Source organism: Chiloscyllium plagiosum, unplaced genomic scaffold (genome assembly GCF_037043375.1).
Source record: "Chiloscyllium plagiosum isolate Xiang-an unplaced genomic scaffold, Cpla_swu_hap1 HiC_scaffold_4, whole genome shotgun sequence".
In the NCBI taxonomy this organism is placed as follows: domain Eukaryota; kingdom Metazoa; phylum Chordata; class Chondrichthyes; order Orectolobiformes; family Hemiscylliidae; genus Chiloscyllium; species Chiloscyllium plagiosum.
Window position 1 is genome coordinate 86,659,226 of NW_028270142.1, and position 18,886 is coordinate 86,678,111.

The 18,886-nt window shown below is 40.0% G+C and overlaps 1 protein-coding gene across 1 annotated transcript; it reads left to right on the forward strand.

Annotated features, from left to right (window-relative positions):
• The first annotated feature begins 115 nt into the window (after positions 1–115).
• Positions 116–18,463, forward strand: LOC122549473 (ras-related protein Rab-10-like). Its single transcript, XM_043689333.2, has 5 exons — positions 116–248; positions 15,023–15,086; positions 17,081–17,219; positions 17,935–18,024; positions 18,356–18,463. The coding sequence occupies exons 1-5, from the start codon at positions 116–118 to the stop codon at positions 18,461–18,463; spliced, it is 534 nt and encodes a 177-aa protein (XP_043545268.1).
• Positions 18,464–18,886: the final 423 nt, after the last annotated feature.

An 18,886-nucleotide genomic window follows, 5' to 3' on the forward strand; every position in this document is an offset into this window, starting at 1 on the left:
AAGATTCATCTGACAAGTTAATATAAGTTAATATACATATTCAAATTTGAATTCTGAAAAAGTACATTAATCGCGGTGGAAGGATGTTTGCTCTGTGACTCTACTGGATTTAAAAATGCAAGATGTCAACCTGTCTGGAGATACTCTTTCAAAAGTCATTATGGTGGGAGACTCCAATGTAGGTAAAACTGCCATATTAAAGAGATTAACTGAGGACAATTTCCATGCTTCATTCATACCCACAATAGGCAAGTATTGTAAGACAAATCTGAAAGGGCTGATTTTCATAAGTCTTCAAAATTTCCTATTCCAAGAGTTACTCAAAACATCAAAATTTAAATTAATTGTGGGAAAGAGAGACAATGTCAACCTTCTCTTTCCAAAAATGAGTTGTATTGCCAGGTATGGATCAATATTCTCCTTAGTTGTAGTCTGGCTCGTCTCAGTTTTGTAAGGCTAATCAATCCCAAATTTAATAGACTGTGCATAAGCAACAAGTATGTGGAACACAGAGTGGGATGGGGAATTTATGATATCAAGTTCTAATCTCTCTTGGCTCCCTGAGAAAATCCTGCAACACTTAGCTACATGAAAGATGTCCCCTGAGCTCCCAACTACATAGAACCAGCAGCCTCAACATTAGTTTTTTTTTTGTATTGCATGCTCTCTCTCGCCCTTGTAACTAGTGGAGTTGGTCTATTTGGATGTTCAGAAGGATTCTGACATGAAATAGATTGAAAATTGGTTAGCAGATCAGAAACAAAAAATAGAAATAGTTTTTTTTCTGAACGGTAGGCAGTGACTAGTGGGGTTCTGCAAAAATCAGTACTATGATCTCAGCTGTTTACAACATGTTACATTTAGTTCTCTAATCCAAATCATTATATTTCAATATTTGCAGATAACAAAGCTGTCTGGAATGATGAGCTATGAAGAGGATGTACAGATGTTAGTGTGACTTGGACAGACTGAGTGAATGGCTAAATGCATGGCAAGTGCAGTGTAGATAAATGCAAAGTTATCACTGTGGTAGCAAAAATAGGATGACAGATGTTTATTTGAATGGATGTATTTTGAAAGAGGGGGAGTGTTCATAAGATCTGGTGTCCTTGTGTATCAGTTGTTGAAAGTAAGTGCACAAGTACAGCAAGAAAGAAAGCAAACTATATGTTGGCGTTCATAATGAGACAACTCGAATTCAAGAACAAGGATGTCTTGCCGCAATTATACTGGGCCTTGTTGAGGCCACACCTGGAATATTATGTACAGGTTAGGTCTCCTGACCTGAAGAAAGATGTCCTTGCTGTAGAGGAAATGATGAATGATTTACCATCCCATATCTTGATGATAGTGAAAAGTGCTTTGTCGCAACAATCCAATGCCATTTTGAGTTATTATAAGGATAAAAGAAATTACTTAAATAAGCATTTATCTTCTGTTCCAATTGGGATCTCAAGCAGCACTTCAGGGCTTCTGCAAGGTGTTCTGATGCACAAGGAATCCCGCTCCAGAACATCAATGCCAATGTCCTAGTAAACATTTTAGGACTGAAACAAGGGGAAATTTCTTCAGCTATAGAGTACTGAGTCTATGGAATTCACTACCACACAAACTGTTAGAGGTCAAAATATGTGTTTTTAAGAATGAGGTATGTCGAAGGAGGGCAGGACATTGAATGTAGAGCAGGCTCGAGGGGTCAAATGGCTTACTCCTACTTTCTATGTTCATATATGTCAGATGTAGTTAACATTGTGAGTGTAAAATTTATTCTGAACCAACACTATGAAAGCATGCTACATTCATTCTTATGTGGAAAAATATCGGGCTGAATTTTTGTTTCCTGGTATCTCAAACCTACACCCAGCTCTGGAACCTTTTGAGGATATAGTTCAATTCAATTACTGTGTCAGGGAATCCTGTCCAACTGACACAGGGAGTGCTCCCAAAGTTACAAGGTCCATAGGAGACCTTGCAAGACTATGATTGACAGCCCTTCTATTAGTTTTGGGAACTGAGGATGCAGGCAAGGGAATGAAAGGGTACTTCAGGGTACAAGCATTTTGAAGAAGTTTCTTAAGTATTTAAAAAAAACGGTGTTACGGATGTCAGAATATCATTATGGAGAGGATAATCTTTCATTTGCTGCCTTAATTACCTGTTGCACCTGCAAACCAACTTTTTGTGATTCATGCATAAGGATACCCAAGTCCCTCTGCACAGCAGGATACTGCAATTTTTCACCATTTAAATAATCTATTTTGCTGTTATGAGGTCATCCATTTTGATAATAATATTTACCAACATTGTACTCCATCTGCCAGACCCTAGCTCACTCACTTAACGTAGCTATATCTCTTTGCAGACTTTTCATGTCCTTTGCACATTTTGCTGTACCACTCATCTTGGTGTCATCTGCAAACTTTGACGTACTACACCTGCTCCCCAACTTCAAATCATCTATGTAAATTGTAAACAATTGTGGTCCCAACGTTGATCTATGAGGCACAATAATAGCCACTGACAACCCGAAAAAACACACTTTTATTGCCACGAAGTTTTCTACTAGTTAACTAATTTCTGTCAATTCTAATACATCATTAAATTTGTGCACCTTTAATTCATGCAACAGCCTTTTTGTGTGGCACCTTCTCGAATGCCTTCTGGAAATTCTGATACATCGCATCCACTGGTATTCCATTATTCACCATACTCTTAATGTCCTCACATTTGTTAATTACTGCCATCTTTACAGGGATGAGGAAATGCAGCTATGCTTGGACCCTTTAAGTTATTTGCTGCAGTTGTTGCTGATGAAAACAGAATTGTCTCCCTGTATTTTAAATGTCCTGATTGGTTGCAACTAACATTTTTCTTAAAGCTATCTCACTTCAATTAAAACTCAACTAGATCAAGGTTTGCATGTGTGAAAGGAAGATAAATTTTGTTACTTTCTATCCTGAAAAAGTATTAAGATTGTTTCATCAAGTACGCATACAACGACAGTGTTAAGATTGAAAAGAAGGATCAGCTCGTGTGAAGTACAGACATGATCAATAAGGCAATTGCAGTTTAAAGATCAAATCTTTGAATTGTAAGAATGATTTGAGTCCTGACTAGCTAGCTGGTATTCTATTTTCATCAGCAGAGTGAGGATTGGATTGAATTGAATTGAATTTATTGTCATGTGTACCGAGGCACAGTGAAAAGCTTTGTCTTGTGAGCAGTACAGACAGATCACATAGTTGAATAGCACAGATAAGTAAATAATAGGTAAACAGCAGAAAAACAAAAAAACAGGTAAAGGCGAATGCTAAGAGTTTGTGAGTCCATTCGTACTTGTTGTCCCACATTGCTTTTTCATTGGACACCGATAGTGACAAGGAGAGAAATTAGTGGCAGCTTCTTGCCATCGGATAATGTTTCATTTTCATTCTCCACCTTGCAGTACATGAGCTGTTGCATGAAAGCCATGGCAGTGAACTCGTGTTTGGAATCTTTTTTTTGGTCTATGATGCCTGTTATCTCAATCCAACTCCCAGAATGGTGTGCGTTAGACAGGGTTTCAGAGTTTGAGTGCCCTTTACAACAATGTTAATTTGGGCGCAGACTATTCCTTGTTATCTATTTAATGAGCTTCCCTCAACATGGTTGTTAGATCACAGTGGCCGTTTTAGGTCAGCATTTGTCCTTTTTAAAAATCTGAGTCTCTATGATAATCAGATGATGCAATTTGAATATTGATAGTCCATGTTTACAATTATAACAGCTGTTCCCTCCTATTATGTACCATCTTATACAGCAAGAGAAGGAGTGTTTTTTTTTACAATTCAGCTATGAATGTTATATCAACCAAACATATTACAACAAAAGAGGAAGAGCAAAGTACTGTGGATGTTAGAAATTTAGAATAGAAACAAAAAGATTGAAATGATTTTGCTAAATATTCTGAGTATTCCAATATTGTCTATTTTTATTTCAAATTTCCAACATAAATTTTCATCAGCCTTGTCATGCGATATATTTGGGTGATGTAGAGCCGTGGAATGGATTTGAGGTGATCAAAGTGGTAGCTGCGTGAGAGTCAGCTAAGGAATGAGTTTATGGGATGTGTTGCATTGATTAACATGCCAGGCTGATGGTGCTATTGGTAAGATCCAGTGTTTTAAAATGACTTGGGCCCCTTTTTGAAAAGATGCCCTCTCTTTTCCCGTCTACTTATTGCCGTAAGGTCTCTAGTACTGAATCTGAGCAGCTGAGAACTCTCCTCTTGACTTTCTACTGCATTGCTGCTGAGAATGCCTCTTCCATCCATTTCCAGTACTTACTGCAGATGGCATACAATGATCCTTTAAGAACTGCAAGGTGGTTTTAGGAACTGTAAGTTCACTTGTTGCTAGTGTTATGAAGGTGTAAGGGGTTCTGTGCCTTTAAGAGAGTTAAAAGCTAGCAGAACTACCTGACAGCATCAAGTGTTCTGAACAAGACATAATGTAACCTTTTGGTCCAGCAGGTTGAGTAGCCGGTTGCCTGGAGACAACAAAAACAAATTCAAATTGGGCCAATCAGTTTAGATTATACTCCAAAAAAACCCAAACTCCAATCAAGTTTGAATTTAGTATATTGACAATATTAAAAGCCAATGATACAATCCAATGCTGTGGGGGTATAAGACCGGCAAAAATTGAACAGTTGGGGGACAACAGCCAAAAGATAATAAATGTAGGCTGATAGTCAGAACTCTCTGAGAGGTACCTGTCTCGAGAAGGAGTTTGCACAGAGAAAAACATCAACACTGGAGAGCAAATCTGCAGAGGAAGATATAAAGAGAAGATTCAACTGCTGGTTGAGTTTGAAATGTTTGACTGAAAAATTCAATCTTAATCCAGAGTTTTATCGGACAAGTATTATAGAAGGGAACGTAAAAGAGGCTCAAGGAAGGAGTTGTAAATAGTTGTTAGTTAATTATTCTCTGTTATACTTTAAGAAATAAAGTTGTTAATTTTTACTTTAAATAGTTCCTGGCCTCTCAAACTTTCACAGATTACTGCACGGGATAAATCTTTTGTGTTGCTGGTTTAAATTAGGCAGGTGGGTTTTCGCCATGATGTAACACTAGCCTCAAATGAACCTGTATAACCTGCTGAACATAGTCATTAAATAACATATTTAGTACAACACTGCACGCCAAAATCATGGAGATGATCAGGCAATCAATTAGCATACATCATCATCCCTGTGTTCGCAAAACAGCCTTATCCAATTTTTAGCCCTGAGTTTTCATTTTGGGATTGGAGTGGGGAGGGGTTTAGTTGAGGTAGGGCTGATAGGTGATGCATTAATTTAAATATATCAATTTACCCTTTTTCCATGAAAAGGAAAGCCAAGGAGTGACTTGATAGAGGTCTTCAAGATTCGTAAGGGAATTGGATGGGGGGACTTGAGGTATATCCACTTATGAGAAAGTTCTAAAATGAGGTGCAATGAATATAAGTTAGTAACTGAAAAACTGCATAAGGAATTCAGGAGTAACCTTTTCAACAGGTTGGTAAAAATATGGTTCTCATTGGCACATAGAATAGATGGGATCTATGGTGCAAAAGATTTTTGACAAGCCAACAGTGTAGCAGGTTATGCATTTATAAGAAATTAGATATTAAAAAAAGTGGAAAGATAAATTGTGTTGTTAAGATTAAATAAAGGAAGAGGGCTTTAAAAAGCTTTGGAACTGTAATTTATTTTGAATAAAGGAGAAGGAGCAGGGAAGAAAGGCTGTTTGATTGAGCAGCATGGTTGGAAGCCTCCAATAATATGTAGAGTCATAGAGATGTACAGCATGGAAACAGACCCTTCAGTCCAACCCGCCCAAAGGGAAAAATAGACCCCACCACCAGGGATATATTCCCCTCCACAACCCAACTTCCACTTCCGGCACCTTCCCCTGCAACCGCAAGAAGTGCAAAACTTGCGCCCACATCTCCCCCCTCACCCCCCTTCGTCCCCAATGGATCCTTCTATATCCGTCGCAAATGCACCTGCACCTCCACACAAATCATTTACTGTATCCATTGCACCCGATGTGGTCTCCTCTACATTGGGGAGACAGGTTGCCTGCTTGCGGAACATTACAGGGAACACCTCTGGGACACCCGCACCAACCAACCCAACCGTCCCGTGGCTGAACACTTTAACTCCCCCTCCCACTCCGCCAAGACATGCAGGTCCTTGGCCTCCTCCATCGCCAGACCCTGACCACACGACACCTGGAGGAAGAGTGCCTCATCTTCCGCCTAGGAACCCTCCAACCACACTGGATGAATGTAGATTTCTCCAGCTTCCTCATATCCCCTCCCCCCCACCTTTTCTCAGTCCCAACCCCCGGATTCAGCACCGCCTTCTTGACCTGCAATCTTCTTCCCGACCTCTCTGCCCCCACCCCCCCTCACCCTCACCTCCTTCCACCTATTGTATTCCCAGCGCCCCTCCCCCCCACCTTTTATCTCAGCCCGCCTGGCACACCAGCCTCATTCCTGAAGAAGGGCTTATGCCCGAAACGTCAATTCTCCTGTTCCTCGAATGATGCCTGGCCTGCTGTGTTTTTCCAGCATCACATTTTTCAACAATAGCAAAGACATACCAAGTAAATGGAAAACAACACTTAGACAATAGACAATAGGTGCAGGAGTAGGCACCGTCGACTCCTTCGAGCCTGCACCGTCATTCAATATAATCATGGCTGATCATTCCTAATCAGTATCCTGTTCCTGCCTTATCTCCATAACCCTTGATTCCACAATCCTTGAGAGCTCTATCCAACTCTTTCTTAAATTAATCCAGAGACTGGGCCTCCACTGCCCTCTGGGGCAGAGCATTCCACACAGCCACCACTCTCTGGGTGAAGAAGTTTCTCCTGAGCTCTGTCCTAAATGGTCTACCCCGTATTTTTAAGCTGTGTCCTCTGGTTCAGCACTCACCCATCAGTGGAAATATGTTTCCTACTGCCAGAGTGTCCAATCCTTTCATAATCTTATACGTCTCAATCAGATCCCCTCTCAATCTTCGAAACTTAAGGGTATACAAGCCCAGTCGCTTCAGTCTTTCAGTGTAAGGTAATCCTGCCATTCCAGGAATTGACCTCGTGAACCTACGCTGCACTCCCTCAATAGCCAGAATGTCTTTTCTCAAATTTGGAGACCAGAACTGCACACAGTACTCCAGGTGTGGTCTCACCAGGGCCCTGTGCAGCTGCAGAAGCACCTCTTTGCTTCTATACTCAATTCCTCTTGTTATGAAGGCCAGCATGCTATTAGCCTTCTTCACTACCTGCTGTACCTGCATGCTTGCCGTCATTGACTGGTGTACAAGAACACCCAGATCTCTCTGTACTGCCCCTTTACATAAATTGATTCCATTGAGGTAGTAGTCTGCCTTCCTGTTCTTGCTACCAAAGTGGATAACCATACATTTATCCACATTAAACTGCATCTGCCATGCATCTGCCCACTCACGTAACTTGTCCAGGTCACCCTGTAATCTCCTAACATCCTCATCACTTTTCACCCTGCCACCCAGCTTTGTACCATCAGCAAATTTGCTAATGTTATTGCTGATACCATCTTCTATATCATTAACATATATTGTAAAAAGCTGTGGTCCCAGCACGGATCCCTGTGGTACCCCACTGGTCACTGCCATTCTGAAATGGAGCCATTTATCACTACCCTTTGTTTCCTATTAGCCAACCAATTTTCAATCCAATCTAGTACTTTGCCCCCAATACCATGCACCCTAATTTTACTCACTAACCTCCTGTGTGGGACTTTATCAAAAACTTTCTGAAAGTCCAGGTACACTACATCTACTGGATTTCCCTCGTCCAACTTCATAGTTACATCCTCAAAAAATTCAAGAAGAATAGTCAAGCATGATTTCCCCTTCATAAATCCATGCTGACCCTGTCCTATTCTGTTACTACTATCCAGATGTGCAGTAATTTCATCCTTTATAGACTCCAGCATCTTTCCCACCACTGAGGTCAGACTAACTGGTCTATAATTACCTGCTTTCTCTCGCCCACCTTTCTTAAAAAGTGGTATAACATTAGCCACCCTCCAATCCTCAGGAACCGACCCCGAATCTATTGAATTCTGGAAAATAATCACCAACGCATCCACGATTTCCTGAGCCACCTCCTTCAGTACACTGGGATGCAGACCATCAGGCCCCGGAGACTTATCAACCTTCAGACCTAACAGTCTCTCCAACACCAAATCCTGGCAAATATAAATTCCCTTAAGTTCAGGTCCTTCAGCCATTGTTACCTTAGGGAGATTGCTTGTGTCTTCCCAAGTAAACACAGATCTGAAGTACCCATTTAATTCCTCTGCCATTTCTTTGTTTACCGTAATATATTCCCCTGTTTCTGTCTTCAAGGGCCCAATTTTTGTCCTAACCATTTTTTTGCCTTGCACATACCTAAAAAAGCTTTTACTATCCTCCTTAATATTCTTGGCCAGTTTACCTTCGTACCTCATTTTTTCTCTGCGTATTTCCTTCTTAGTAATCCTCTGTTGCTCTTTAAAAGCTTCCCAGTCCTCAGTTTTCCCACTTATCTTAGCTATGTTATACTTTTTCTCTTTTAACTTTATATGTTTCTTTACTTCCCTTGTCAGCCACGGCCGCCCATGCCTCCTCCTGGGATCTTTCTTCCTTTTAGGAATAAACTGATCCTGCAACTTCTGCATTATACACAGAAATATCTGCCATTGTTCCTCCACGGTCATCCCTGCTAAGGTATTGCACCATTGAACTTTGGCCAGCTCCTCCCTCATAGCTCCATAATTCCCTTTATTCAACAGAAGTACTGTCACTTCCGACTGTACCCTCTCCCTCTCAAATTGCAGATTGAAGCTTATTGTATTATGGTCACTACTTCCCAATGGCTCCTTCACTTCGAGGTCTCTTACCAATTCTGGTTCGTTACACAATACCAGATCCAGAATTGCCTTCGCCCTGGTCGGCTCCAGCACCAGCTGCTCTGAGAATCCATCTCTGAGGCACTCCACAAAGTCTCTTTCTTGTGGCCCAATACCATCCTGATTCTCCCAGTCTACCTGCATGTTAAAATCCCCCATAACAACTGTAGTGACATCTTTGCGACAGGCCAATTTCAGCTCCTGATTTAACTTACATCCGACATCCAGACTACTGTTTGGGGGCCTGTGGATGACTCCCAAGAGGGTCTTTTTACCCTTAGTATTTTGAAGATCTATCCACACTGACTCTACATCTCCTGACTCTAGGTCCCCCCGCGCAAGGGACTGAATATCGTCCCTTACCAGCAAGGCCACCCCACCCCCTCTGCCCGTCAGTCTGTCCTTACGATAACACGTGTACCCTTGAATATTCATTTCCCAGGCCCTGTCCACTTGAAGCCACGTCTCAGTTATCCCCACAATATCATATCTGCCAATTTCCAAAAGAGCCTCAAGCTCATCCATCTTATGTCTAATGCTTCGTGCATTCATGTATAGTATTTTTAATTAGTTACTGCTCTCACCCTTCCCATCAACCCTTATTTCACTCAACCTTACAGCATGATGCCTTTCCGAGTTTTCTGCCTCATTAATACAGTTGTCTTTCTTGACTTCTCTTGTTCTAACTTTCCCTTCAATTTCCTTTTTAAACATCCAGCTTGTCCCCTCCCCCCTCGCTACTTAGTTTAAATGTAGCGGTGTTGCAGTAGAAAACCTGCCTGCCAGAATACTGGTCCCTAACCTATTAAGGTGCAAGCCGTCTCTCTTTTAGAATTTATGTTTACCACAAAATATACCCCAGTGATCCAAGAACTTAAATCCTTGCTTCCTGCACCAGTTCCCCAACCACACGTTCAAGTCCATTATCTCCCTGTTTCTGGCCACACTAGCCCGAGGAACTGGAAGCAAACCGGAGATAACCACCTTGGACGTCCTGCTTTTCAGCCTTCTTCCTAGTTCTCCGAAGTCTCGCTGTAGTATGTTCCTCCTCTTCTTCCCGATATCATTTGTGCGGACATGTACCACCACCTCTGGCTCTTCACCCTCATCCTTGAGGATTTCCTGCACACTATATGAGAGGAACATGCAGATTGAAAAGAATTAAAACCCATTCTAATTCCTGGGTAACAATTAAACTATTCCCCCCTTGACTTATCACATCCCCTTTCAATCCACCTGCTGACACCACACTTCCTCTGCTGCTGGACCTAACCTGACCTTCAACATCTCTACAACTCCAGTCACCCCAGACCGAAACCATGATTGCCTCCAACCCCATTACTAGACCTGACCTTTCTCCAAACCAGACTCCTCCATATCCTGCCAGAGGCAAGTAGTTTTTGTAGGGTTGTGACCATGGAATATGCATCAGTTACTGTGACAGATGGTTAACTACCATGCTTTGCTCAAATTTTAAAGAAGACTGGTTTCATCTGATTGTTCAATGCATTGTGCTGAAAACTAAATCGAGAAAATATCATTGGTCATTTTTTCTGTTGCAATTCAACCAGAGCATTGCTCATGACAATGCCTCTGCCAGAGTGGTCTTGCTTGCCAATCAGATATTAAAAGTAGGTGGTGTGCAAATAAAAGGGGTTTTTTTTGGTGTAAGGCTTCTTAAGTGTTATTGCACCCAGATCAGTGAAGACCATGCTATCACATTCATGATTTGTCTTTCGATGCTGAACAGGCTTTAGAATCAGGAGATGAGTCATTCATCATTAAATAATCAGCCTCTGACCTGTTCTCGTAACAATGCATTTATGTGAATGATCATTTCAGGGATGTTAGTGATATCACTGCATGCCAAGGGGGCATCATTGGAGGTGCTCATTGCTTTGCAATTAGTACGGTCCTTGATCAGCCCAAACCTCGCTATTGACCTGGCCTTGCAGAACATGGACATAAATTTCTGTATTAACCTTTGGACTGTGAAGAAGACTAACACTGGGTAATCGGCAGTTCACAGCCAAACTTCTAACATTGTGAATGGAGAGAAGGTCATTGATGAAGGAGACAGAGATTTGGAACAGCACACTGAGGAGCTCCTGCTGATTGTGCTAGATGTGGCTCTAGCCATTGCAGAGGTTACCTCAATCTGCTTAAGATTTCCCCTGTAGTAGGGTTCCTTGGTGTTACATAAGACTAAATTTTGCTTTAATGCCAAGAGCAACTATGCTCATCTCCCTTATGGAATTCAGCTTATATCAATGTTTGGATCAATGTTGGAATGAAATCTTTAACCAAATGTTGTGGTAGAGCCCAAATTGTGCATTGATTAGATTGTTGACAGTCCTATCATCACTTTGAGTATAGACTGATGGGATAGTAATTCTGCTTTTTGATGGTTAATTTTCCATTTTGTCAGGTAGATTTCAGTGTTTGAGCGATTACTGTATCAGCTTAAGGGGTAACTAGTTCTGAAATACCATCCTTCATCGTTATACTTGGAATTGTGTTGAAGAGAATAGATTTTGCTATATCTTATTTAATTAGCTGCTCCTTGATCTCATATATGGAATCAAATTAATTACTCAAATATGCTTGATTTTTTTTTGCCACCCCTTCTAAGGTCATCTGAGGTTCCACAAAGATGTATGCTTAACCCATTTGAGAGTGGTTCATCAGAGACAGTAATTTTCTCAGAGTAGCACAGTCCCCACTTCCGCTTTTGGTGATCCTTTGCCTTTAGCCTCATCAGTGACTCACACTCCTTTATCTCAGTAATTGCTTCTTATGTCTGGCAGCCTATCAAGTGGGTTTCACTGAATATGACTTTGCAAAGTCAGAAGCTGCTCCAGAGTGCATCGACAGACAATTCAATAGAAGTTCCATTTCTCTGCCGGACATCCATCTGACTATTGTCAACTGTCTGCAGTGCAGCCAGTCTGCTAAAGTTGAGAGCCTCCTTGTCCATGGATGTTTGTCCTTTGTAGGCCCAATTCAGATCCCAGATTGAAATCTGGTTTGATACCATATTTTGTTTTTTTTTCATTCATGAGGTACTCTTTTTCACTAACATACAAGGCAATACTGCAGATCTAGTTTTAACAATGAAATGGAAGTTTACCTTGCAAAAGAAAATAAGATAAAATAGAATATTTACATTATTTACAAGCTTTTTACAAATGGCATAGTTTGAAAGATTTTTGAAACATAGGATCCTATCTATCCCAAAATCATCACTTAACAGTATTTAAATACCCGACAGAGGTTGCTGTTTCATATCATCTATAGTTTTAACTCTTTCTTTCAATTCATTGTCTTGAGAGTTTGATAGTCTCTTTCTTGATCATTCACTTAACTGAGCTTAGATTTTCTCATCTTCAAATAAGTCCTTCAAGTTTTTTACCAAATACTTCTGGTTTAGAATTTCTCTGCTGACACCTTGTTTACTATGGTTGGCATCATTTTGGGATTTTTGGAACCACACTTTATTGTGATGACAAATTCCTGCTTAAATCTGATATCATTTTTATCAATATCTAGAATTTCGAGTTTGTCATTTCTTTTTTTCAGCATCCTTGATTGGAACTTTTGGGTGCCCTTCCAACCTCTTGGCATGACCCACCTTCCCAGACACTATATCCTTTAGGAAATGAGATTCTTCCATTCTGTGCACATGAACAAGCCAGCAAAATCTTCAGTGCTTAATTTAGCACTCTCATTCTTAAACTAGAAAGAACTTCTTTGTTAGTAACTTTGACTTTCTATGTGATTTCATGGATGCATCCTAGACGCCGGAGATGAATATTATTGATTCTTTCCTCTTGGTAGATGTAAGTTTCTATACTTCACTGTCATACAGCAATGGTGAGAATACAGGACCTTGACAATAAGCATCTTTGTCCTTTTATTATTTGCTCTTTTTCTGTGTCTGGTTTGTTAGTCAATCAAAGTTGATGTTGTTTTAGATAGTTAGTACCTGAAAGGGTTCATTGTTATCATGAAACATCTGCTCTGCTCATTAGGATATAAAGAACTGTTTGCAAGAAGAGCTAAGCAGTTCTCATTCTGTTCCTTTTTGTTACGGATGATGTTTAAGATGTTGCAGTAGCAACGAAAACTTATTGCTTAAGTTGAATCTGATGCTTCACAAGAGGTATACTGTGTTGCTGAAAAAAGACAGTTGGTTGAAGCTTTTTTTCTTGCATTTATCAGGATAATCCACAGAAATCAAATTCAAGGGGAATACCAATGTTTATGCTGTATGAGAGAGAGTGCTACTTGTTTGGGAAGTACATTCTGATTGGTAGAGATGCTGCCACAGATATAATGCAACCATTAATGCTGATTGACAGTAAACTGCCAGACTTTGTTTAAATTTTAAACACCATGTTGACTTTGACTGGCCAGGGAATCAATTCAGCACAGAAATAAATGACTAATTTGTTGCATTAATTACCAGGCTATATATCCCAAAGACTGGTGGATTGTATCAAACAGTATATACTTTTGTTGTTTGCATCAAGCAAGTTACTAACTATACCTTAACAGTTTGCACTTGCAAAACTCAACAGTGTCCAAAATAAGACAGAAGGCCGAATACAAGAATATCTTGTCATGGATTAGTGGAGCTAGAATTGAAAATATTTCTAAGGGATGACCCTGGATGGATCTTTGGATGGGTTGACACGGGTACCAGGTTCAACTAAAAATAACAAAATACTTACTAGAGTGATCAGGAGTCCCTCCAAGAGTCACATAAAAAGTTAACCAAAGTCTTGTATAAAAGGCTACAATGTGTGAGCTGTGCACTTGGCTGATTTGTACCTTAAAATTACAATCAGGGTTCAATGAACAAGTAGAACCCCAACTTTATTTTTTGTATTTATCCTGTTCAGAAATGTTATTACACACCACTGCAGTCAGTGGGACTTGAACCCAGAACTTCTGGCTCAGAAATAGGGGTAATACCATTGCACCACAGGAGCCCTAACCCATCTTTTTATATCCAAAAGTGCTCTTACACACAACGGAACATATTTTTCCCATAACCAAATTACACTTTCTTTTTTCTCCATCTATTAATCACCACCAGTACCCCACCCATGTTTTTCTATTGATTAGTTTTCATGCAAAGTCTGGTAAGGGCAATGCAAACTATCAGTGGTAAGGGGGAAGAAAGGGGCCGAAATCAAACTGGAGTTGGAAGGGAAGATAAAGTATTCCATACCCTGCAGTGCCCACCTCTTTCTAAAGATACCAAGAGTATTGGTGGATACCATGTGCTCCTTCTTCCAAGAACATCCAGCCATGATTGTAGCTGCAAAACGGACAGACAGCAGCTGAGACACCCCTTCACAGCCCACTGCCTGGACCTGTTAAGAGGCAACTTGGCCAGGTCCAGGAACAGTCCCACAAGGTGGTCTTCTAACTTGAATATCCCCCTTTGCGCTGGATGCCTAAAGATCAGGAGCATGGGGCTGAGTGCAACCAAAAGCTCAACAAAAGATTTTTCAAATAACTAAAAGAGGCATATTATTGTGCACAAGCAATATACACATGACCCACAGTCTTCACAGCACCATAAAATAAGCATTTGGGCTGTGGATCCATGAACCACCACAATCAGAGTAAAAGCTGAACTGGAGTGAAAATTTTGATATTTTCTAATCAACCTATTCAAAGATTTTGTCATGCAGGTTTGAAACAGGAGTGTGTAACAGCACTTCAGGACATGAACCTGGGCCACCTGACTCAGAGATGAGGACACCAATACTACACCACAAGAATTTAACCCAACTTTTATATTAAAAGTAGCTTCTCATCTAAACCAGGTGCCACTTGTCTCACAATCTCATGCAAGATACTGACAGCCAATGGCTCTCTGTGAACAGGGTACACCAATTTTAGACTGTTATCTCCCAATTTAAGTTGGTGGACTGAGTTGAATCTGGCCCTGTACATGTTAAGGGACCTTTTGTGAATGATATGTATGATGTCACATTGATTCAATTTATCTTATTTTGTTTTCTCCTGTCTTTTAGGGATCGATTTCAGAGTAAAAACTATCAAGATAAATGAGAACAACACAATTAAGCTGCAAATATGGTACAGTCATTTTGAATTTATTGAAAATTAAATGGCCTGAATTTTAAGGGCCACTTCAGATCAGGAAAGCAACAGGTATTTGCTTGTTTGCTCTGGATCTCACTAATGTTAAGGAGCAAGCCCACTTCCACTTGGCAGGCTTGCTTTAGGGACAATTAGATGAGGCAAGACTTCTTCACTTCCTGGGAGCAATTTTGACTTATAGCGCTATCCACATGCCCCACCTCAGTTTTATAAGTGATGCCACTTGAGAGTATGTTCTTGTTGTCTCTTGATTTAGGGAGTAGCCGAAGAGGCCTGCACCCAATGTGCAACCCAGCAAGTTTGACTCCGCTAGCCAGTGAAAGATGTGGTACCTCCTTTCTTAGCCCCCAAGTACCAATCAGAAGCCCCTTTTCCTTGTTTTCCCTCACCATGTCTGCACACTGTGCCCCAACCCTGTCCATCATATACTTCCTCACCTTCGTTGAGGTCTGACTGACTTGGTAAGACCATGACCTTAACTGAATGGTTGGGTCCATCACTGAATGCTTTCAAAATGTTCTAGGTGCTATATCAGCAATAGTCACAACTCCCAGTAGGGCAGCCAGTACAACAGAACTGCTAATCTATGATTCAAAGTTTGTGTGAAGATTTGTAGCTTGGGTGCTCGTTGTTGTGGTTCTGTTCGCCGAGCTAAGGCCCCCAAAGGATCTTGGTCTTGAAGTGCCCTTGATCACTGAACTGAAGTACAAATCATGTACGAACATTCTGGATATATTTGAAGCCTTTTGGTCAGGTGTCAGAATGGCCATCTGCATGCTTGGTGAAGATATCCTTGAGAATGAGAATTCCCATTACTGCTGTGACAAAGGACCTTAAACTCCATTGTAATTTTCCATTTTTTCTCATTGACTTGAGACCCTAACTGTTATAAACAATTACCATTCATTTTTGCCCTTGAACTTGTGACATGTAGTATGGAAGGGAAAGAGAAATCTGCGAAGCCTAAGGTAGAGGATGAGACAAACTTGTTTGAGGATGCAAAAGGAATCTTTACATGCTGGTGTCCAACTCCTTGAAGTGCTTTGTACATCTTTTCCACCAGCTTCATCTTTTGTCTGATTTCCTTAACAAATCACGGAGTGTGGCAGACAACTGAGCATAGCCTTTTAACAGCCTTTTATAATAACTAGCTAGACCAAAAAATCCACACAGTCAAAAAGTGTGGTGCTGGAAAAGTACAGCCAGTCAAGGCAGCATTCGAGGAGGAGGAGGAGAGTTGACGATATGAGCATAAGCTCTTCATCAGTCTAATCCTGTTTTAGAAGGATCAAGAAGCTATGCAGATGGAAGCAGGAATTCTATCCTTACACATCATGCTTATCAAACTAATCATGAACTCCTTCTTGAATGCCTCAATTGAACCTTCACCACATTTCCAGGCAGAGTATTCCAAGCCTTACCTACTTACTGTGTGAAAGACTTTTCTCACTTCACATTTGCTTCTTCTACAAATCACTTTAAATATTCAAACCAATAATCACTCCATTCATCTAACTCTAGTGATTTGTATATTCCTGCGCTTCCTAATCCATAAGGAAACTTCATCACAAGGAAAAATATGTAATCTATTGAACCTCTTTTGGCCTCGATCCTTTACACAAGGCAAAATAGCCATGATCTTAGTGAATGACAGGCCAACCTTGTGGGACTAGTATACTATTACACTTATTTCCCACTAGTATTAGCTGTATAAAAAAAGCCATCAATGCTTATGCTCAGGCTCAAGTTATAATAACAGATTTTATCCTGATTATATAGTTAGAACCGAGGGCACCCCAATGTGGGCAGATATCTACACTGCCTGCAATTTAAAATTGAAAGGAATCCTCAACTCCATTCTAACTGCTCCTTTAGGTGATAAAAATTAAAATCAGAGTCAAATATCTTATCTTTCTTTTCTGAACTTGTTTGAGAAGTGACTAATGGCATTACTACTTTTCTGTGGACAGGGATACAGCTGGCCAGGAACGATTCCATGCTCTGACAACTCACTATTTTCAAGGATCAAATGGCCTTATGCTTGTCTATGATATTACAAATTTAAAAACGTTCACTAATATTACCTATTGGATTAAAGACACTGATGAGGTGACTTTTCTTTTAGCTTGTAGCTGCCGCCTTTTTCTGATTCTTTTAATTTGATCCCTTTGTTGCTATGTTTTCCTGGATATATTGCACCTAGCTATGCTGGAGAGCAGTTTTCTAACAATGTGATATTTATGCTATTTTTGAGACACCTGCTTAAAGATGTGCAGAACAGCCTCATGCCTAAGGGTGAATATATTTTGCATCTCTGTACAACAATTTATCCACCATGCAGAACTTTCTTCAATGGAATTTTCAATGGAAAAACTGAGCAGTAATAACCTGCTATATTTCATAATACAGTAGATAAAGTGCCTCAGTAAAGGAAGATTCTTTCATGTGTACAGATACTTATGAGTATTTCACAATCCAGTGATCTCAAAAGAGTCATGTACTTAGAAAGAACGTGACTCAGAAAATCTCAAGCATGTAACTCACTGCGGTTTCCATTCATTTCAATGGGCAGTTGTATACACATTGACCAATTTGATTCAATGTAATATAGTTTATAACAGTATAAATCTGTATGATTAATCCAGCATGAAAACAAAATGAAATGTTTCTACCTTTAAACGATAAATTTTACAATCGCACTGTTAAAGAAATAACAATAATGGTTCTGAATTTGAAATAATGATGCACATTGTTCAGATGTACAGTAAATTCATACATTTAGTAAATGTATAAATATGGATATAATAAATGTAATTCCGTTCAGTATGCAGGAAATAATGTTGGACGAATATTGATCGGTAATAAATGTGACATGCTAGCAGCACGTCAAGTTTCATGGGACAATGGAAAAAGGGTATGTTTTAATATTTAATTACAATTAAATTACAATTTAGAGATTTTAAATTGTACTTGTACACTTTATGAGGATAGCCTTTGAACACCAAACAGTTTAGTTATTGGAGTCAAAAAGTGTGGTGCTGGAAAAGCACAGCCAGTCAGGCAGTATCCAAGGAGCAGGCGAGTCAATATTTTGAGCATAAGCTCTTCATCAGGACTTTGATCTCCAGCATCTGCAGTCCTCACTTTCTACTAGTTTAATTATTGGATAATGTAGGAATATAAAATCTATGATGAACTAGGTAAAATCTAAATATACTCTGAAATATGGTGACTTTTATTTTAAGCTTGCTCGGGAACATGGAATGCAATTCTTTGAGACCAGTGCAAAAGAAGACATGAACATTGAGAAAGCATTTGCAGCCCTTGGAGAAGAAATAATAAAAAAGGTGTGATTTATATAAAGTACATATATCATAGTAAAATGATAGCAATATCCATTTGTCTTCAATTCTCTTCCTAATATCCTCCTCTCCTCTCATAGGGATGTTGTGCCCAAAATATGTTCTAGCTACCCACTATTTCCTCATTGATTTGTAAGATGCTTTAGCTCCATCTCATGTAAAACAAAAAAACTGTGCTGGCAACTTGAAACAAAAACTAGAAGTACCAGAGAAACTCAGCAAGTCTGGCAAAATCTGTAGAGAGAGAAGCAGAACTAATATTTCGAGTCCAGTGACCCTTTGTCAGAACAGACTCACTAGACTGGAAACGTTAACTCTATTTTCCTTTTTGCAGATGCTGTCAGACCTGTTGACTAAATCTATCAGACCTTACAAGCCAAGTGATGACTGGTATAATGCCATTTAAGTGGCTTT

What these genes read in the sequence shown, in the direction of transcription:
- LOC122549473 (XM_043689333.2), top strand. Translation starts at nt 116, where the DNA reads ATGCAAGATGTCAACCTGTCTGGAGATACTCTTTCAAAAGTCATTATG. An exon ending in ACAATTAAGCTGCAAATATG is followed by an intron (nt 15,087 to 17,080) that starts GTACAGTCATTT and finishes TTCTGTGGACAG; the next exon opens with GGATACAGCTGGCCAGGAAC. An exon ending in CATGGGACAATGGAAAAAGG is followed by an intron (nt 18,025 to 18,355) that starts GTATGTTTTAAT and finishes TTTTATTTTAAG; the next exon opens with CTTGCTCGGGAACATGGAAT.